Source organism: Pteropus alecto, unplaced genomic scaffold, assembly GCF_000325575.1.
Source record: "Pteropus alecto unplaced genomic scaffold, ASM32557v1 scaffold38, whole genome shotgun sequence".
NCBI classification, from domain to species: Eukaryota; Metazoa; Chordata; class Mammalia; order Chiroptera; family Pteropodidae; genus Pteropus; species Pteropus alecto.
This window is the reverse complement of record NW_006442512.1, coordinates 4,509,016-4,531,444: the sequence shown is the minus strand read 5'-3', so window position 1 is coordinate 4,531,444 and position 22,429 is coordinate 4,509,016. Positions and strand designations below refer to the sequence as shown.

The 22,429-nt window shown below is 41.8% G+C and overlaps 1 protein-coding gene across 1 annotated transcript in view; it reads left to right on the top strand.

Annotated features, from left to right (window-relative positions):
* THSD4 (thrombospondin type 1 domain containing 4) overlaps positions 1 to 22,429 on the top strand; it is a 447,797-nt gene that overhangs the window by 4,642 nt on the left and 420,726 nt on the right. The window contains exon 3 of the mRNA XM_025040368.1: positions 6,430 to 6,532. Within this exon, the coding sequence (XP_024896136.1) occupies positions 6,430 to 6,532 (103 nt within the window). The remainder of the gene's footprint in view (positions 1 to 6,429; positions 6,533 to 22,429) is intronic.

Here is a 22,429-nt window from a genome sequence, read left to right as displayed (position 1 = left end):
CTTAGCAAGTGGGCCAGGTAAGAATTCAGTGCAATTCTGTAAGGTGTAAAACTTGCCAGAAACTATGGGGCCAGTCACTGGATGATCAGAATATCTAACTAGGAGGCTCACCATAACTTGCTCTTATCATGAGCTTTTCACCAACCTTCTTACCTGGAAAATATGTGCTAGTGTCCATGCCTTTTGCATCATTCTGCTTTCCATCTTCTCAGACCACTTGGAATTTCTTATAGAAGGTTTTCTTATTGACTTTTTCATATTCTATCAGTGGCCTTTTGTATACACATATGTGAGCTACATGTGGATATGTAAATATTACATATATTGAATATATAAATATTAAATATAAATATTCACATATACTTCATATGTATGAAGTATTTATATATGAATCACACACATACACATAACTATGTATGAATTGCTCACGGTTGTCACTTTCCCTGATTATAAAAAGTAGTACAAATAGTAAGAAATATCACAGTGGTAGAGAGAGGTATATCCTAGTCCCTCTCCCAAGATGTAATCACAGTCATTTTTAATGTTTAGTTTTTTATAGTCATTCTCTCCATAACTCTAAATAGCATGCTAATTAACACCTCTGTTTCTTGATATATCAACTTCAGATTTTCTCTGTCAGCTCTTCACTATGAAAGGTAAGGATATGATCCCCTTTCCTCCCACTCTGCTGATCTCTGCTAGCCACGTTTGAATTTTCAGTTATATTTACTATATTAACAATTTTAATTTCCTTATTTTACCAACATTAGGAACGATCAGTTAACTCTCGGTTTTGTAAAGTTAGAAATTTAGTGCCCAAATAATTCATTAAATTCTTCTTGTTGCATTACTTATTTCGGTTTATGTAGTTTTCTCATCCTGACCTGTGAAATCCTTGCAAGAGACTATTATGAAGGATTCTTCTCTGAATCCTCAATTGTCACATGACACATAGCAGGAGCACGATGACTGTTTGCCTTTGAAGGAATTTCACATCCTGCCCCAGCAGATAGCAGAGGGAAGGAAACCAGACTTATTTATGTGATCTCAAAAGTAGGCACTAGTAAGTAGGAGTTTTGAATGTTTTAACAAGTTTACATTTTGCCATATACTTCCTGATTAGTTGGAGGGAAAAAAAAAAAGGTGTTCTCTTTTAGACCTGCTTACAGGTATAGAGATATATTAATAATCTCAAAAGGGAGACATAAATAAGCACTCCTGGGATAGACTTAGATTTGTATAGATGTGTGTCTAGAGTTATTAAAAATATAGAGTCCTCCTGGGTGATTCGGTGGTCTTGGTCCTATCAACATCCTTTGGGTCTTTGATGTATGTATTGAATGAAAAGGAAACACCTTTCTCTAAAATAACGTTATGAACTTGGATGGGGAAAAAAGTGTTTAAAAACTAAGAAAATCTTAGTTTTTTGTTTATTTTTTTTAAACCCAAAGCCTTGACCCAACTTTTTTGGACAAACCAATTCACTGACTATCTAGTCAAGTGCTGGAAATGGTGGGAGGTAGCAAAAGAGTTTTGCAAGGTTCAGTTTGTTCCAAGTAACTTGAAAAAGCAGATATTAAGCATATTTGAAAAATGTGCTGGATTACTTGTAAGAAAATTTGGTCCATGGTTATACAAAGCCTGTGTTCCAGCTGTAGAAGAGAAAGAAGGGGAATGTTTGCTCCAAACACCTTTCTTTCAGGCACTTACAGCTTTTGGAACTGCTAGGTCATCTTTGATGTCTACTTAGATTCCAATTCAGCTAACATTAATTGAGCATTGCTATAAGCTAGAAACTTTAATGTGTTACTAATTTAATCCTCACAAAAATATCTGGGAGGTGGGGGTGGTACAGTAATTTAGATTTAGAGAACCAAAGTGCTTTGCCCAAGGTCACATAACCACTTACTTTCTCATGGCAGTGCAAGGACATTTTCTAGACTTTTTTTTTTTTAGGTTTCTGCACTGTGATGTTAAATACATCATATGTTGCTATGGTAGCTGGTCTTTTGACTGAATCCAGAGCAATGCAAAGGATTAAAAAATGTATATCTGACCCAGGCACAAGGTCATGTTTCCTGGTGCCACCTTCATTGGGAATTATGCTATTTATTAATTAGTTACCAAAAGGTAAGTGTGTGATCACCAACAATGGCCTCTTGAGCAGTGAAATTAGGTACAGGCCGTTGTCATCTCCGATTAACCAAGGTCACTAGAAACGTATCCAAGTTTCCACAACACACTTTGTGATTCATAGCAACCCCAGGAAATTGTCTAGATGGAACTTTGGATAGGGCCTGAAATGCTTTATAAGGATTCAACTCATTTTGTTGAAGTGCATCTTTATTCCTCTTTCCATAAGAGACCAGTGGAAATATCGCTCTCTCATTCGGTCTAAAGGGAGTCGTTTGAAAGGAGGTTATCTCTCATAGGGCATTACTTGGCTATCCAGCTCCGGACTTTGCTGGTCCCATCCTGAGTGAGCCTGATCTCTATCTACATGGCTTTTCCCTTGTGTCAGTTTTCTGGCCTAAAAATTACAAGAATCTGTGTCCATAGAAAGGATCAGCTGTCTGCAAGAAATCTGCCAAAAGCTAACTCACAGTGTAATATAGAGACAGTCACTGATAAGGTGAGAATGACTCAGTCTATGGTATCAGGAAACAACCCACTTAAAATTCAACAAATGTAAAATGACCTGTAACCTGGAAGTATAACTTCATAGAACCTTTAAAATGAAAGGAGATCGGTGTCCATAGAAAGGATCAGCTGTCTGCAAGAAATCTGCCAAAAGCTAACTCACAGTGTAATATAGAGACAGTCACTGATAAGGTGAGAATGACTCAGTCTATGGTATCAGGAAACAACCCACTTAAAATTCAACAAATGTAAAATGACCTGTAACCTGGAAGTATAACTTCATAGAACCTTTAAAATGGAAGATCATATGCTGATAATAGTATAACAAGTACAAAAGAGACGTGAAACAGAATTTTCTCAGCCTAGCTTGCTTTTCATCTTTAGCCTACAATTCCCTGCTCCTGACAGCTGGGGCCACTTTGCCAGGCCTCAGAGGCTGAATCTGACCTTAGCCTCTAGGACCTCTCTTGACAACAAATAAGAAGGAATTAAGGCCCTCTTGTCCGACAACCTGTTGCAAATTTACTTCGCTGTCCACGCAGTCTCAACGAGTCTAATGGCATAGTGGCTACTGGCATGGGTTCTAAACTCAAAGTGTCTGGGTTCAGATCCTGACTTCACCACTTACAAGCCCCATGATCTTGGGCAGCTCATTTAACTTTTTGTAGTCTTGACTTCCTTATCTGTAAGATGGACATAACAGTTGTCGTGAGAATTAAATGGGTACTGTACATAAGAGTTTCTGGCATTTAGTAAGTGCTCAATAAAAGTTACCTATTAATATCATCACCATCATCATCACCCCAGGCTTCTGCCTCACCTGTACCATAATTCTGGGCCCTGTGAGCCTTGCATTTTCCTGGCCAAGTCCCTCTCCTTCGCAGGAAGTAATGTCCTGCATCTAACTGGCAGCTTGCCTGGCATCATGTAGGTCCCTGTTCAGGGTCACACACAAGGGCGGCATGCCCATCTGCCAGTGCACCTTGTTACCTTCTGCCACACCTTCCTATGCTACCTACCAGTGGAAACATCCCTCTGGGCTCAACTGCCTCCTGTCAACTGTACGTGGATTTGCTGCTTTAGCATCTGACACTCTACTGTGGGTCTGATGCCACCTTAAGTTCTCCTACCTCAGAAAGTGACTAGGCCATGCTCAGATATAAAGAACTTGTTGATGACCAGGGACATGGTATCCTGAATGACCCATCACAAGTGACTGGTTGGCTTGCAGTTGAATATGGATGTAACAAGAACACCAGCCATTAACAGGACTTAAAACACACCATAAGATGATAAACTAGAAGCACATGCAAAAGTGGCTAAGGGCCAAATGTGTTTGGAAGAGCTCAACTCCGATAAATTTTTATTACATAAATATTACATATTTATTGCAGAAATATTAGACAATACAAATAAACCAAAAGTTGATTGTGAAGACAAAACATCTGTAACCTACCTTCTACAGATAACACTTTTAACCTCTCTTTCTCTTCCCCCACCCCCAACACCACGCATAATCATTTTAACACTTTTTTTCACTTAACGGATTGTGGACTGCTTTCCACATCATAAAATAGACATTTATATCATCAAGTACTGAGCAATTCAGAATGATTCTGAAAGTGCATGGTCTGGCTTTTTGGCACTATTTTGCTGATGGAGATGGGTCAAGCAGACTGGCTGAGTTTTCGTCGTCTGCAGCTTCCAATTCTGGTATCCACCTTATTGCAGAGCAGCTTGGCTTCACATAGGTGTGGTTATTTGAGAGCAGGACATTTAGCCCACTTGTTCTGGTCTGATTTCCTTATGAAAATCTGCCACCCAGCAGCTGATCTGTAGTTCCTGATTATGGCCAGAGTGGGTGACAGAGCTCTGGGCTCTGTCACTATGTCACTATGGGACTTTTCACAAAGTATGCCACTTCTCCAGGCTCGGTTTTCTCATCTGTAAATTAAAGGACTTGGATTTGATTCTCATTGCTCTGCCATTCTGTGATTGTGCGTAAAGGAATTTGGAGTGAGATTGAGGCTTGGGTGTGGCTCTTAACTGTTGCTGCACAGTCTGGTGCCAGGCCGGCTGCGCCAGAATCACCTGAGGGAACAATTCCAGCATGTATTTCTAGGCTGTCTTTCCTACTGGGATGAGGCCCGAGAATCTGTATTTTTAACAAACTCCGTAGTGATTTTTTCTGGTTGCAAGGACAGTGCCTTCTTCCAAGTTGCCCAGCCGATCACATCCTGGTTGAACACTGGTTCTGCCAAAAAGGATTGTAAAAAGCACATTAACCCTCGATCCTTCATGGAGACAGCTGGTGTTGCTGGAAGCCTACACCATCCCAGCTTTAGGGCCGCCAGCAGCTTGACTTCCTAAGCCCTTCCCTGGCCTGTCAGCTGCTCACTGATCGTCGGAGCTCAGCCCGCCCTGCCCCTTTTTCCCACCAGTTTCCGTCACGTTCTGCTTCACGTAGTTTCTTCCTCCATATGGTTTAGCTCAGGCAGCAGCAGGATTATGACCACCCCGAGTGTTGTACCCACAGCCTCCCCTGACTGTCCTTTATTTAGCAGGAGATACTTTTCTTCCACCTGGTTTCATTCTTCCCTCTGTTCCCTCATCTTCCAGGAGGCCTGGTGTTTCTGATACATACAGTAGATTTCTTTATAAATCCTTCAGGACTTTGAGCTGTCTTATTAGCGGTTCATTCCAGAGACTTCTTACATACAGAGCTTTTAATAATTAAGGGACCAGATTCCTTTCCTTTCTGATTTTTAAAACACGCACTCATACACATATCCCACACTTAAACAGAGTGTAGCTGGGTCTAGCAATGCTCAATCACACTTTATCCACAATTTAAAATAGAGATTTTGATCTTATTATTTTTTTTCACATTTATTTATTTTATATCACACTTTGCTCATATTTACCATTTATAAATAAGAAATAAGCCAGAGGATGCTGGATATTTTCTTTGACTAATCTAGAATATCAGAATCACCTGGATAATTTGATAAAATACAGATTTCTGGACCTCATCCCAGACTTCCTGAATAATAATACTTGGGAGAGAGATCCAGGAATTTGCGTTTCCCTGGAGATCTCTGGGTGACTTTTTCTCATTCTAAAGGCTAGGAGGTCCTGCATTAGATGGTGGAGAGAATTTAGACCAAAATTTAGACAAGATGGGGAGGATACTGAGCCGCAGCTTGGTGGGGACCAGACTGCTTGGAGTTAAACCCAGTCTCTGTCCCCACTGTCTACGTGGCTCCTCTGTGCCTCAATTTGCTCATCTGTGAAAAATCAGCAAACTCTCATATCTACCTCATTGATTGTTGTGAAGGTTAAATGAGTTAATCTGTGTAATATGTTTAAAGCAGTGCCTGTACATGGTCAGGGCTCTGTACGTGGTTCCCGTGAACATTATCTTGTGTACAGGAATGGCAGGAACAAAGTCAAACAGATGGAAACGGATGACCTCTTTGAGGGGAGACCAATTTGTCAGGAGCAGAAGGTTTAGGTTAGTGGTTTTCAGATTGCGGTGTGCAAAAACTTAACCTGGGGAGTTTGTTAAAAATTTAGTGTTCTTTTACAAAGATTCTGATTTAGTAAACTTGGAGTGAAGTCTTGGAATCTGTGTTTTAAATTTTTGATGTAGGTAATCAGCAAATTTTCAGAAATCCTGGTTTCAGTAGAAGAGGCCTAGTATTTAACGTTGGAGAGGTCTCCTGGGATTTGACTGGGGCTATGAAAAGATATGAGCACTAATTGCATATTTACTATCTGCTTTATTAGGTGTGTCCAGAAAGCAGTAGAAGTATCCGGGAGGTACAGTGTGCATCTTACAACAACAAGCCATTCATGGGCCGCTTTTATGAATGGGAACCATTTGCAGAAGGTAAGAACAGACCCAGCCCTGTCTGCAGGAATTATTTTTGTCTGTTCTCCAACCCTGTTGCCTTCTGGCTGATGCTGGAGGAATTGGTGTGATCCTGGCCAGAGTGATGGTAGGGGAGAAAGTGTGACCCCAAGGCAGCCTGCAGGGGTCTTTACCAAAGGTAATCAAGTTCGGGTGACACAGGGACCATTAGTCAGATGGATGAGGCACTGATAGAACAAGCAGAGTCTGAGTATGGCAGGGAGAGTGGGACAGAACAGGATTCGAGGAATGGGTTGGAACAAGAGGTTCAGGCTAAGGTTGTGAGAAGTGAGTGGGATAGAGTTCTCCTTCTTCTTGGTTTCTGCTACAGGAGCTGGTGTAGTGGCTTGAGAGAACATGCAGGGTTGGTTGACAGTTGTTTGGCTTTCATGGGGCAGGAGGAGAGGGGCTTGCATTCTGTTTCCAAAGGTGATATGTGGTAGGCAGGCATTGTCCTTGGGACCAAGGTTCCTGCCATTTCAAAACGACGGAAGATCTGATTTTAGTAGAGCTTATCAGTACTGCTCTGGATCCTGGTTTTACTTTTTGTGGTGTTGTTGTCGAAACCAAGATGATAACATAGATTTTGAACCAAGAAATGTTAAATTCTGAGCTGTTGCTTTCCATCACAGAGAAAGCAGGCTCCAAAGTGGTGATGGGTCAAGCGAAACTTGTAGGGTTCAATACTGATAGCCAAGTTGGCCAGAGGGGTAGAGTCCAGCCATCCTCACTATCCAGCTGAAGACTCTGCCCAGTCTCAGTCCAAGGCAGTGGCTGAGGCAGCTGGTGTTGGCCAAAACCCAGAGTGCAGAGAGCTGCTGCTACGTGCAGGACCTGCAGAAATTGTCTTAGGAGAGAGCTGGACAGTGAGTTGTGCTGATTTAATCATAGCATCGATGTCCAAGGCAGCCAGACTATGGAAGGCTGTGCCTAGGTGAAAACCCTTGGGGAGGAGGAGGGGGATTGATATCTGCTCTGAAATTGGATGCAAAGTTGTTTTTGTCTGTGCATTTTTTTCAGAAGAGAGTCTTTAGCTTCTATCGGATTCTCAGAGTGGTCCCATGACCTTAAAATTGTTAAGAACTAACTTGACTGAAAAATTGAGGCTATTAGATCCAAACAGGAAAGACGAACAGATGAAACACAGAGAAGTAATTAGATGAAGATATGAGGTTGGGTAAGAGGCTGAAGGGTGAATAGGGAAGGAAGCCTGAGTGAATTTTCGATGCTGTGGATCAGAGCTTGGTTCAGACCCTTTTTATTTTTAAAAGCATTATGTTAAATGCAAAGTGATATCTTGACTTGGATCCTAGAACAGAAATAGGGTATTAGTAGAATATCTGGTGAAATATGTATAAAGTGTATAGTTAATAGTATTATACAGGTGTTCATTTCTTTTTGTAAATGTACTGTGGTTTTATAAGATGTTACCATTAGAGGAGGCTGAGTAAAAGGTGTACGGGAACTCTCTGTGTTATCTGTGCAACACTTCTCTAAATCTAAAATGATTTCAAAATAAAAACTCTTTAAAAAGACATCGTGCACCCAGTTTGCTAGGTCTTACATGCTCTCTGGTGAACATAAAGTCCAAGGCTTATCATTTGGGTGAGGAAGCATATCCTTCCTGGAACCTCAGTGTGCGACCTAATTTAGAAACGGGGCCATTGTGGATGTAGATGGCTGAGGTCCTACTAGAGCAGGATGAGCTCTTAATCGAGTGTGAAAGGTGGTCTTTTAAGAAGAGGAGAAAGGACACAGACTTACAGAGAGAATGCCAAGGGATATTGAAGGCAGAGATCGGAGCAATGTGTCCACAAGCCAAGTAACGCCAAGGACTGCCAGCGACCGCAAGAGGTCAGAAGAGGTAGGAAAGGATACTTGCCTAGAGCCTTCCAGGAGAGGGCAACAGTCCTGGAGGCTGTAAGTCCAAAAGCAAGGTGTGCTTTTGGACTTACAGCCTCCAGGACTGTGAGTGTAAGGTTTTGTTGTGTTAAGCCACCAAGTTTGTGGTATTTTGCCATGGCCACCCGATGAAACTATTGCAAAGAGGAAGGAACCAGATTCTGGACCGGTTGATATCTACCCACATGAGTAGATCAGGAAGTGAGCTTGGTCTGACCAATAGCAGGAGATGCCTGGAGAAGTGAGGTGCATATCCAAAGTGGGTGACCACCTCACAAATGTAGGTCTATCTGAGATGGTGGTCCTCAGCCCTAGCTGCTCACTGGGATCACTAAAGAGCCTTCTAGAAATACAGATGCCTGGGCCCCAATCCCAGAGATTGTGATTTTATTGGTCTAGGGGGCAGCCTGGACATCAGGATTTTTTTAAAGATCCCAGGTGATTCTAATGGGCAGCTGAGGCTGAGAACCTCTGATTCAGGAGCAAGGGAGGGTCGCAGAAGAGGCGGTGATCTAGCCTAAGTTAAGATACAAAATCGTGGGTATATCATAAACCGTGAAATGTATTCTTGTGTCAGAATAGCAGTGCTTGTCAGTGAACATTTAGAAACGACGTAACCCTGTCTTTGAACCGCACCCTTGCTTTATTGCTAGCTGGGGAATATAGCTGCTTTCCTGTGATTAACTGGGAGGAAAGGAGAGTTTCTCCAGGGCACACTGTGCTTTCCACAGTTACTCCTGGAACTGAAGCCTCATCGCCAGACCTTCTCTGCATGGTTTTGGGTGATCATCTGCCAGGCATCTTTATGCAAGACCTCCTGACCCGTCAGGCCCTCACAGACTTGTATCAGAGAGCCCTCGTCCTAATGTTCTCACGTGTTACAGATACTCTCCGTGGATGCCTGCTGTTGTCTGCTTTGTGTGTGACTCTACCTTGCCTGTTCCTTTGTTTGCCCTGATTTGCATTTGACTTTAAATGGGAGGTCTGAGGCACTCTTTTTTTAACACTTCATTTGGAAAATCTCAACCATATGTAAAGGTACAGAGAATAATATAATAGTATAATAAATATAATAGTATAATAGTATAATTTATACCATCACTTAATGATAGTATAATAGTATAATAGTATAATTTATACCATCACTTAATTTCAACAGTTATCAACTCACGGCCAGTCTTTTTCATATGTACCTTACTCTATCTTCCTTACTCAGATTATGAGAAACTATTTGAATTCACATTACATAGTATTATTCATCAGTAGATATATTAATTAGATCTCTTGGTTGTAAGTGACAGAAACTCAACCTAAATATATTTTTTAATGTGTTTCTTATTTAAAGAAAGATATTTTGTTGGTCTTGTTATTGGAAAATCCAAGAGATTGACTGGGCTTCAGATAGAAATACATTCCAGGAATTGAGTACCAGGCCTTATTGGTCTTTCTCCATCTCTGTTCTGTTTACTTACTGCTCAGGTGAGTGTTACGTGGCTGTGAGCTTGCGGTCAGTGGGAGAAGCCCTCTCTCATTTAGTATTGTGAGTTCAATTGTGTTCCCCCAGAAGATGTGTCAAAGTCCTACTCCTGGTGCCTGTGACTGTGACCTTATTTGTAAATAGGGTCATTGTAGATGTAATTAAGATGTAAGTTAAGAGAGGTCATACCGAGTAGCCTGGGCCCTTAATCCAATATGACAGGTGCCCTTATAAAAAGAGGAGAAACAGCACAGAGACATACACAGAAAGGAGAACACCGTATGAACACACAGGCACAGAGGGAGAGGGAAGACGGCCTTGTGATGAACAAGGCAGAGTGAGAGTGATGTAGCTACAAACTAAGGGACACCGAGAATCACTGGCAATCATCAGAAACCATGAGGAGTTGTGGAAGGATTCTTCCTCAGAGACTTCAAAGGAAATGTGCCTCTGCCAACACCTCGATTTAGGATTTCCAGCCTCCAGACTGTGAGAGAATAAACTGTTGGTTTAAACCTCTCAGTTTATGGTAATATGTTCCGGCAACTTAGGAAACTAACATGCCCAGTGATGGTTTCAATCTCAGAAAAACCACACCGTGATCTTGTTTGGATCATAGTCCCATCCCTGAGCCTAAGTTCGGACATGGGAGTACTTGGACTAGCTCAGGTCATATGACAGCCCTGTGGTGGGGGACCCAAGTCACATGAAGCAGAGGTGGGGGAGTGGGGATTGAGATGGACAGAAAAACAGAATCTTATACAAAAATCATTATATACTTCTTGACCATAAACCACCAACATTTTGAATGAGCCAATTAGAATCCTGGTGTTTTACAAAGTAAAGAAAAATTCAGAGTAGCAGCAGATAGAGAAATCATCTGTCTTCTACACCATGTTACTTTACCTAGAAAATTCAGCATTCTTTTAAAATATTTACTGACATTTAATATGTTTCACATGCCTAAGAGAGTAGGAGCCCATAGTCACTGAAGTTGCATTGACTGTGACGATCTTAAAGAATTCTTTTTGCTGCTAAGATTGTTTTCTTGATTTTGTCCTTCCTCTTAAATGACTCCCAGGCTGACCAGTGGAAGGAAGACGCTGTTAATGTTTCTGCAGGGTGTTCATACTTTACGGCTGGATTTTGCTTTGGGCTCTTGGTTTTGCTTGGATGTCTCCCGCTATCCACATGTGCCTACTCAGGGAAACAGCTGTGCTCGTTCAGCCCAATGCCACATAGAATAGTGAAAGCAGAGCACACTCTGGTAAACACATTAATTTCACCACATGCTTCTTCTTAGGCCTTTAATCGCATTTCCTGGGTATGGCGATCTATCCTTAGATGAGACCTCTAGGAATTTTTCTTATACCAAGACCTCTATTGTAGAGATGATAGAAGCAGAATTCAGGCCCAAGTGTCCCTGTTTATCCAGGACAGTGAATACTTAAGCCTGTCCCCCCAGTCCCCTTTCACTCTCAAAACCACTTTGGACAAGAAATTATATGGTCGGCCTGGCTAGAATGGGACACTTTAATAAGAAGACTCTTGTTTAGATGCTGATATTGGGGAAAATTGTGCCTAGGGACTTGGGGTTGGGCAGCACTAGAGTCCATAGTTTTGCTAGGTCAATGTATGGATCAGTCTTAATCCATAAACCAGGGGACAGCTTTGTGTTTGGGTAGCTTAAGTGCACCACATGGCCCTGAGAGTAGAACTGAGTGAAGTGGAAATTCAAAAGTCAGAGGTGAGGGTAGGTCAGGAATTGGAGTTTGCCAGCTGGTCACATGTACAGGGCCATTGTATCTGTCAGGAGTGACAAGCTTGTGCTGCAGTAACAAAGAACCCCCAAATCACTCCCAAATCCTAATGATTTGTCTCTTGCTCCTGTTCCGTGCATGTATTCTGCTCATTCGGGAACCCAGACTGGTAGAAGCTGCATCTCAATTTACACGTCCACTGACGCAAGAAAAGGGAGCAAGTGGATTATGCACAAGTTCTTAAAGCTTCTGCCAGAAGTGATCCTTTTTGTTTCTGTTCGCGTCTCATTGGCCAAGGCAAGTCACATGGCACGATTAACTTCAAGGGCAGCAAGGAGATACTATCCCACTTGTGCTCAGAGGAAAAGTGGAATATCTGTGAGCAGCCCTAATGACTAGCATAGGCAGGAAGCTCTGGCAAAATTCCTGAATGCCTTCCTTGTAAGTCCAGGCAGCTTTTGTTAGGCTGCTTGTAAGAATAGCAGAGTTGGCTATAGGGGATATTAAAGGTGCACCACAGGGCCCATAGACACTTAGATCAAGTTCTTCCCTTGATTAAAGCTCTGTGCAGAGATGAAATGTGGCACCCAGGTGCCCAGGCGAGTTGCCAATTCCTCTGCTAGTCCATGAGTCTGCCATGGCACAGACAATACACTGGGCATGGGGTGAGGGCTGTCAGATAAAAACATGGACAGCATTATCAAAACGGTGAGACATGAGGGAATGAGTCCCAAGACCAAGGGCTGTTGGACCTGGGATTAGGATGTTCATGTTTTAATGAAGGATTTTCCTTCCGAGGCACCTGGGACTCAGTCCCCCAGCCCATAGCTCTTACATAGATAGTGCGTAGTCACTGTGGACCTTTCAGAGTGGACAGGGCAGACCTTAGGGAGACAAGAGGAATATTCCAGTTATATCTTCAGAAAATCTGTACTCAAGCTCTTTTATACTTATCTAGGAATACCTGGCAAGACTAGGCCATGTTTACTTAACATACGAGTGTGTCATTGCGGACAAAGACAAAGCAAAATCCCGAGGGCAACCCCTTTGTGAAAACAAAATGATGATTTTGATGTTATGCATGTTGAATTCGAATGAATGGTGGCAAGATGCCCAGCAGCAAGCTGGGAATGGAAACTCTGAAATTTAAGTCATGCTGTAGGGTTATAGACCTATACTCGAAGTCGTTGACCTTGGTGTCATAATTAAAGCCACCATGTTGGATAAGGCCTTCAAGCATCATGAGGACAGAGGATCAAGGAAGGCACTTTGGAGTACATCACATTAAAGAAGCGGAGGAAAGAGGTTCAACCACTAAGGGAGCCTGAGAAGAGTTGGCACCAATGCACTGTACGCCTTATATTGCTTCTTGTATTAATAAAGTCTGTTGTGGTTTATAAAGTTCTCTTACTACAAATACCACAACAGTGACCAAATGAGATAATAGAAATTGCTAGTATTTGTTGAGTGCTTACTCCATACCAGGCACAATTCTAAATGCTGAGCATTCAATCCTCACAACAACCCTGTAAGATGGGTAATATTATCAGCCTCATTTTACAGAAGAAACAGAGGTATGGAATAATTAAATAACTTGCTCAAAGTCACACAGGTAGTAAGTGATAGTGAAGAGGAATTTGCACTCAAAAAACTAATCAGCTCTTTGTTCTGCTTCTGTAGAAATGCTTGCTGTACAGGCTGTACTCAAAAGTAACTAAAAAAACTCATCCTCCCTTTGGCTTGCTCTGCCTAAGCAACAAATGTAACTACCTGCAACCCATAGCAACTCCTGCCTCTTTGTAACACTGTGTAGCTACCTGTAACCATAGCAACTCCCACCGCTCTATAACCCTATGTCTTTGTAATGCTATGTAACTACCTGTAACCATAGCAACTCCCTCCACTTTGTAAGGTCTGAGGACAAATTAACCAATCAGCCCATGCCAAATACGTTCTATATAAGGAATGTTGCAACTGAGCTCAGGGCCCAGATCTTCAGAGCGCTAGCTCCTCTGGGACTGCTGGCATAATAAACCTGAGTTCTCTAACTCTCCGAGTGCTGCTTAGTTTCTCGTGGGTCTGATCTTTGCATCTTTTCTACAACAATAGAGCCAGGTACAAACCCCAGAGTTGGCTATAGCATCTCTACCCTCAATGTAGGTGGAAGCCAAGAGAAGGATTTGTATAGTTGTGAGCATTTAAGGCCAGTACCTGTTTTCATTGATGTTTATCATATGAGTAATTAAAATTTAGCTTATATATATAGTGAGAGAGAGGGAGGGAGGGAGAAAGAGAGAAGATAGGTAGCTAGGTAGGTAAGTAGGTAGATAGGTAGATAGATAAGATAGATTGTGATACGTAGATCGATTTTCCTGAGCTACCTTTCGATCAGTAAGATTTCCCCGAATATTAACTCAAACACAGTAAAAGGTCAAGGGGAGAATGAAAACGGAGAAAATAGGACCAGAATGAGTTGTTGGAAATACTACTGGAGATAAAGAGGGTAGCCAGTGAGTATAACTAGCTCTTTCTTTAAAAAAAAAAAAAAAATGCCATGAAGAAGGCATATTGAGAATTTTTGGTAGTTTAAGGGGAAAGGGAAAGATTTGTTTAGAAGGTAGAGAAAAGAGGATGTCTGTAGATTGAGAGAATAAAGCTTATAGGGAGGAATAAAGGGTTAACAGAATGGCATCTATGAACCTCCTACATCCTAGAAGAAAAGTTGGAGAAGAGGCCATCCCCCCTCCCTAGGGAGAATGTATATTATTGTTTCTCTGCAAGCTGTTATAGAGAGCCTCTTCCAGAGAACGGGAAGGATTAGCTGGAAAGGGGCACGATGGAACTGCCTGGAGTGATGGTAATGTTCCATATCCTGATTGGCATGGCTGTTACACAGGTGTGTACAGTTATCAAAACCGATTGAACTGTACATTTGTGATCTATACATTTTATTGTGTGTAAATTATACTTTAAAAAGCCCATTAATCTCTTTCCCCTCCTGAGTCTCTCCAGTTCCTCAAAGTGACATTTAGAACCAGTATAAATTCACCACTGGGGAACCAATAATATATTTTCTTCTGGAGGAAAAAAAAAATACTTATCTTCCTTCTTTTCCTCTAGGATAGAGTAGGGCCAGAGAGACCAAACTAAGGCTTGCTAGTTTCCAACCATTCCCCCAACTCTCCTTCTCTCTCTCATTCTGTTTTAAATACCCTTTCTTACTGACTATGGAGGAACAAGAGAATTTTGGGGAGAATGAACTCATTATACAGAGTATAATTTTTAGAATCATTTAGGATCATAGGGCTTCATTGGACCTGGAAGTCCTCAGGTAGGTCCAGAATCTGAGGAAGCAAGCTCGACGTTGCTAATAGTTAGTATTCCTTTTTTTGCAAGCAGTAGACACTGATTTGGGCTGAGTCAAGCATGAAAGGATTTTATTGGAAGCATATCCAGTAGCTCAGAGAATCAACAGGATGTGTGCAGAACAAGGTTTGGTGGAAGACAGAAACTGAGGACGCTTTGGGGGTTCTGGTGGACAGAACTGATGGTTTTACTTGCATGCTACTGTTACAGTGGATAAGTTCCAACAGGTTTCTCCATCCCAGATTCAAAGCCCTGGAAACAAGAGTGTGATTGGCTTGGCGTGGGCCACATGCCCCACCCTTCCGCTGGGGGAAGGGGTGGGGTGTCCAGATTGACAGTCCCACCAAGACTATATACAGATGGGGGGAATTAATTCCTTCCCCCAAAATACAGATGCTGAACCCCAAAGAAAGGAATGAGTCCTGGATGCCCCAAAGCAACCAGTGCCCGTGATGGAAACTCATGACAAGTCAGGAGGCCCTCCTGGCCTGTCAGCTATCATTTCATCAGTAGGCTCACAGGGATTCTTTTGAGGGATTATTGGAATTGGAATATAACACAAGAGTATCACTCTTTCATTCTTCTCATTTTGTTTATATTTCTGAAGATTTCTACAGATAGGCCTCCTTGTATATGTATGGCACATGACTGTGTGGGTCCCTTTTGCTCCCAAGCATTATGCTAGGATAATTCTTGTTGACCAGTTTGCATTGATCCAGGGTCATGAGAGAGTGGCTAAAGTTCGGTGGTGCCCTTCATCACCCCACTGCATCCTGTGGTTGAAAGTGACCTCAGGGAGAAGCGAGGGGGCTTGGTAATGATTCTTTTTCATCCCCCTGATTTCTATAATCCTGGTTTCTACTCTGGCTCTTCTGCACGCCCCTCCCCCCCCCGGGATTATATATGTGAAGTGTATGTTCTTGCGTGCATACTGTGTTTCTCTGAGCATAAGGAGAATGAAGGATGGAGCCGATATTATCACACTTGTCTGTAAGTCTTTCCACTGAGAAGTTTAGGATTTGGGAAGGAAAGATTTTTTTGAGGGAGAGAATCGCCTAGGGTACTCCGCTCTAGGGTACTCTGGAAGGTGTAAGAGATTCATGTAAACGCAGTTTCTTTCCTGGTGCTTGAACCAGTACCATTCTAGGTCATTAGTAAAGAAAAGCCTCAAGATATATTACAACATCTAATAAGCAGATTAGTCTAACTGTGAATAATTTTAAGGATTTGAAACCAAGCAAAGAGCTTAAACCTACTGCAAAATATAAAATAATGAGACCCAATTCTGCCATTTTTCCTCTTCGAAAAAGCTCAGCTTTCTCCAAAGACTGCCTCATTCCTTGTAGTGTAGCTGGTTGGGTCGGGCAAGGTCAGTGTCACTACATTGTCCTATTCTACAGATGCAGGGGCTGAGGCAAACGGTTGGCCAGTCTCCCCTAGGTCACGGGGTTAAAATAGAAGAATCTCATTAAAGAAGTTACATGACCACAGCCTGCTGAGCTGAGTGCGGCCATCTGCCTCAGGGGCCGTAAAGGAATTTCTCGCTCTGTGTAACCAAAATGTTTCCTTTAAAAACAAACAAATGTGTTTTTACATCAAGATGACTAAGACTTTTCCAGGAAGTCCTGGAACTCTGTCTTAATCCCTATAGCACAGTTTTCTCATTCTCTGAGCAAAGAGGTCTCATTGTGAATTGGCAGGGTCATGTCCTGTGGGAGTGATCAGGACATTTTGTTGCACCTTGCGTGGACATCGAGAAATTAATATTGGTCCAACATCGAGAGGTTTCTACAGCCAGAGTATGCAATTTACATTTAAATTATAAATTCAGCCCATCCCTTAAATATATATCAAAGAAATTCTCTAACTGCGTAATCCCTCCCCAACAGTATTAAACAGCAGCACTACCTGTCAGTGTTCTTTTCTTAGAAACTGCAGTGAGAATATCCATGGATCAGTGGAACTCGTTTGCAAAGGATTAAAGCAAAGGATATGCTAATAATATGAGGAGCACACATCTGTTGTGTATCTGTGGTTGGGCAGTAGGACGGGAAAGAGCACGTATCCACGCTCCTTCTTTTACCCCAGGGGTCCGCTTTCCTTACCTCGTCATACTGCCTACACTCTGCCCCAACACATTCTTATAATGCCACTCCAGATTCCTCTGCAGTGGTTGTTTAGACCCAGCCTGCCCTTTGGAGGCACAGTGAACAAAACGTCCAAGTTCTTTCTTCAGATGTTTGAAAGTAGCCATCTGGTCACCTGGAATCTTGTTTCACCAGCCCGCTGAGTGTTTCTGTTCCCTTCGATTGATTTCCTATGTATTGGAGCACGCTCTTGTTTATCATCTTGGCCATTCTCTTTAGAATATAGTCCAGGGATCAAAAACAGGCCTCTTTGCCTGTGGCAGTTCCGGCTGAGCGTCGCTAGGATGTGCTGGGCTCAGGAATGAGTGTCACTGGGATTGATTAGTGATGTCTTACATAGGTATGGAAAGGGAAATAACAGTACACTCACTGACTCTTTGCTGTCTTTACAGTTCGATCTTTCAATTTGATCTTTCGAATTGAAATTTTGGGATACGTCCCATTCTTTATTGAACAGAGATGAGACTCTTAAATGAGTTTTCCAAGCATTGCTTTAGGCCCTACTACAAATGTCTATAAGTCTTCTGGTCTTAAAATACAGTAATCAGGGAAATTGTGCTAATAAATATGAGGAGCACACATCATGGTACATTATGTCTAAACCGTGTTCCCATTTAAAATGTAAATAAAAACCAAATGATGTGTGACTGTAATTTTATAAAAGAAGACTTTAGCATGACTGGAATAGTTGGGGGCAGGCCTGGTTTCCCACAGTGATCCTTTAAATTAAAGATTCTTTCAGGGTTGCAGTGTATCTAGAGGTGTAGGAGAAACTAAATTGAGAATAGTTTCTAAAAATCAGGTCGTTTGATATCTATGGATTAAATAGGGTTCATTCTGCTTTGGAATTGTATTTCCTGTCTGCACCCGAGGATGTATCTGCTGCAGCAAAATAAAATTGAGGTAGTAGCAATAATTTGTATCCAATTATCCTGCTTCCAAACCCAGCTGTCTTCAGCCTGCACAATGGAGAGCACTTGTAATCACATCCTGAGTTCGCATGTCATTACATATTTCTTCGTTGCAAACCCAGGCTTCACTAAGCTTATTATTTGAGGTCCTTTTAACCAGAATATTTAGCAATTGAGTTTATATTGGGATATATTTTTCTTTCAGATGACTAATTGTGATATGTATTACCCTGACATATAAGGCTTTTTCATTCATAATCATTTCAGCATGGAAAAAATTTCTGGATTTTTGCTTTTCCCTCTCTTTCCTGTTCTCTGACTGTGAGTGCTCCATTCTTGCCCCTGATGGTGTCCAGTGATCTTTGGATGGCTCACTCAAGAAGGCACACTTTTCCAGCCTTTCCGTTCAAGACTAAGGTGGCACAGATTCTGTAGCTCCCTGGGGCAAAGCAATCACAGTCATTGTATCAGATTCTTGTTCAGTTCACCCTTCATGGTAGTGCTTAGTTTTTCATCTGTACTTTATCATTCTCTCTTTCCGGGTTGCAAGACACACATGCACACGCACACACAGCTCCATCACCATCACCACTAGCACCAGCACCCACCAACACTCCCTGTGAGGAAACCACCATATAACTTCGGTGACAAACATCTGTTTGGATATGTTTAAATGATTCAGAAGTAAGACAGGGAAAGACTCCATATGAATTTCTAGTTTTGAATGTAAGACCGCTAAAAACAAATAGAGATCTTGAGAACGTAAGTGATTAAGCTTTGGAGCTGGTCAACAGAATTCCCAGCTCAATAGATTGCTATTTAGTAATTACTAGTAAGAAAAGTTCAGGAAAACGAATTTCTACATTGTACACAGTAAATACTTCTCTTTTAATTTTGCCGCAGATGGTATTTTTTAATGGAGGTAAGTAGTCATCGATTGGGGAGGGGTAGCCATTTGAGAGAACCTGGAATATGGCAGGTTACCAGGTAGAGACAGCCAGGTATGGCAGGGGTCAGAAACGCTAGGAAGATAAGCCTCATAAATTTAGTGAGGCCAGAAATCAACAGCAGAATAGGGCAAGAGACCGGCAGGGCAACCATAGTTATCACATGGTTATTTAATTAATTTTTGCTTTATAATTTTATCAAGTGAGCCATTATTTATTGGGCTGAGTTGAGTTTTGTCCAGGGAAGTTATTTGAACTTTGGATTAATCCTTGGAAGCAGCTTTCATCTGAAGTCAAACTCTAGCAAATGATGTTGATTTTAAATTGAGCAGCCCATTAAAAATAGGTCAGATTTAAATAGGACAATGGAGCTCTTGGTTTGGGGGAAAATGTGCAGGAACTGTGATGAGATGTCTCTGCTGTGATCGCCAGGCCTGCCTGGCACTTAGAAAAGGAGAGGAGGGCTCTTTCATTCCAGTCAATTTGTGTAACCTTTTGATGCCAAAAATCAGAAAGAGAAGCATATCAGATGCGTGCAGCCCAAATTCCATTTGTACTCAAGGTTACGTAACTGCTCATCATGTAATACTTTGGCTCTTGTCCACTGAGCATATTGATATTGGCAGCTTTGCATGCCTTATATACCACCATCGATCAGGCAGGATGTCTTGTCCTGCACCCAGTTGCCATGTTTGTTTAAGCCAGCTTTGGAGGTTGTATAAATAGCTTTAGCAACCTGCTCTCCTACCCTTGGTGATAAGTGGCAACTTCAGAAATCCTTTGGCGTGTTCTTAGGTTGCAAAGGAGTGGAACTTGATCCATTTGGGGTTTATGATGGTTATTAGTCTCCTTTTGTATATGTTCCCATGGCATATCCAGGTAGGGAGTATGGAAGGGTTCTAGGTGTATCTGCTCCTATCCTGACACTCTAGACCTCTGGGCCCTCTGCCTTCGGAATCAGTATTGTCCTGCCTCATAGAGCCTGGTGAGGGCTGCGTAAAGGCTGCCAAATAAAACTGTGCCTCCGGATTAGACAAACAAATTTAAGTTCACACGGAATAGAAAGGTGCACCTTTTCCCCTTAAAAAACGATGATTGCCACAGTGTATTGGCATTGGTTCATGCAAATCACATTTTGTTCTGTGTAAGAGATAGCCTTGGGGTAGCAGGAAGCACAATGGATAGGGGACACAACCCCTGGGGCACCAGCCCCAGCATCCTTGGACCACAGTAAGAGATCACTTCCTTTCATTGTGAGGATCCGGTGAGATGAGGGTCTAAAGCATGTGTATAAATGCTATAATCTCCACTATTGATCACCAAGTGCCTCCACATGCATAGTATTCTCCAGGCAGATGCTGGAAGGGTGAGTAGTATGGGACATATGCCAAGATAGGTATTCCAGGCAGAGGGAACAGCATAGGGAAAGGTACAAGGGTGAAAAATACAGAATGTTTTGGGGGAGCATCAGAGAACATGCTTTGCCTGGAACAAAGGGTGTATAAGGGGAAGAAGTACGGGATAAGGTTGGGCTAGAAGCTTGGGGCAAGATAATGGAGGGCCCTAAATAGGAGGCTAAGGAAATTGGACTTCGTTTTATAGGCAGTGAGGAGCCGTTGGGGTTTTTAAGCAGGGGAGTAACATGATCACAGCTGAGCGTCAGGAAAATTAATCTGGCAGCAAAATGCTGCAAAACCTCTTTGGAACAAGAAGGGGTATAAATAAATAAATAATTTGAAAATTTGGCAGTAGTATTTTAAAATATGTCCTGAAATGTATGAGCTATATATTTTGAGATGATAATGTCTTTTTTGTTCTTTTTTTTCCCTCACAGCAGCCAAATTCCTTTTTCATTCTCTCTCTTTTCTGCATTCCCTCCCTCTCTTTGTCCTCCTCGCCCTCTTCCTTCTCCTCTATCTCTCTCTCTCTCTCTCTCTCTCTCTATCTCTCTCTCTCCCTCTCTCTCTCTCTCTCTCTTTCTCTCTCTCTCTCTCTCTCTGTCTCTTGCACACACACACACACACACACACACACACACCACCTCTCCATTCCTTCTCTCCTGTCTCTCATGGTTAGTGGAGTGTTTGGGGGGTTGGGGGTCCAAACCCAGCCAGAGGTCCAGCGTTCCAGCGCAGTGCTTTAAGAAGAACCAGCTGCCTGGGCTCTGTCCATTGTGCCAGCTGTGACTGGGTTCCATTACCAAAGGCAGTGAAATCATCTACCTTTGATTTTCACCAACCCCAACCATATAGAGGGTATGTATTTTGAACGAGTAGGCAAATTCTTGTAATTCATGTGGCTAATGTTTCTATAATCAGATTTTCTGGACTCATTACCAAAAGGCTCAATCTACTTCTGTAACTCTTGGGTTAATAAGAACAATGGAATTTCTATGGATTCTACAGGTATATGGCCCATGCACCAGTTCAAGCATACTTAGTAAATGTGTTTTGTCCCTAGGTTTTCATTAATTTAACCTGCAGGCTTATGACTTTGTGACTTCCCCTGAGGGTCCATGGCACAAAATTTGACCAAGATATGAATCTGAAAAGTCTGCTTTGCAAGATATGTATAAGAAAAAGGGTCATTTAGCTTTATTGTTCTCTACTTCTTTGTGTATTTGCAACAATGCTCATTAGTTAATTAGAAATTTTGTTTCTGTGAAAAATGATGATAAAGTGAAAGATAAACCTATAGTGAAATTTGAAAGGATGGTTAGCTTGTAGTGTATGGTGTAAGGCTGTGAACAGGAAACTCATGCGACTCTCCATGGAAATGTGATTTGAGAGAAGGCTGGGAACCTCTATAAACATTTTTGATTTTGTGAATCTGGGAATTCAAGACGGTTCCGGATGTATGACTCAGGGATGTCAAGAGTCTGCTATAAATCCAAATTCACAAAACAGATAAATTATTGAATGACTATTCAGATTGTAAAACAATTTTCCATTTTATTAAATATTTACTGTATGTTTACCCTAGAGAAGTCCTTTAGTAAATATAGTTAGTATTTGATTTACAGAAATGTAGTGTATACAATTGTTGGATACATGTATTATGTTAAGTGGAATCCCCTTTTCAGGGCATTAGGATACTTTAAAATAACCATTTTTCCATGTGAAAAACCAGTTTGCATGTATGCAAGGTGCTTTGTCAATAATTAGAGATTTGATTTCTTACCAGGAGGGATTTTGCATTATAGATGATTCTAATTTTCAAAGAATTTTTGATAACAAAAATTATTTGTTATGCTCAATCATCACCATATTCTTGGCCCTTTGGCTTATGCCCAGCCTTTAAAACCCTGACTTTGATATTTGCTTACTCTGAGACCAATGGCCTCAGGTTCTCCAACAATAAAATGGG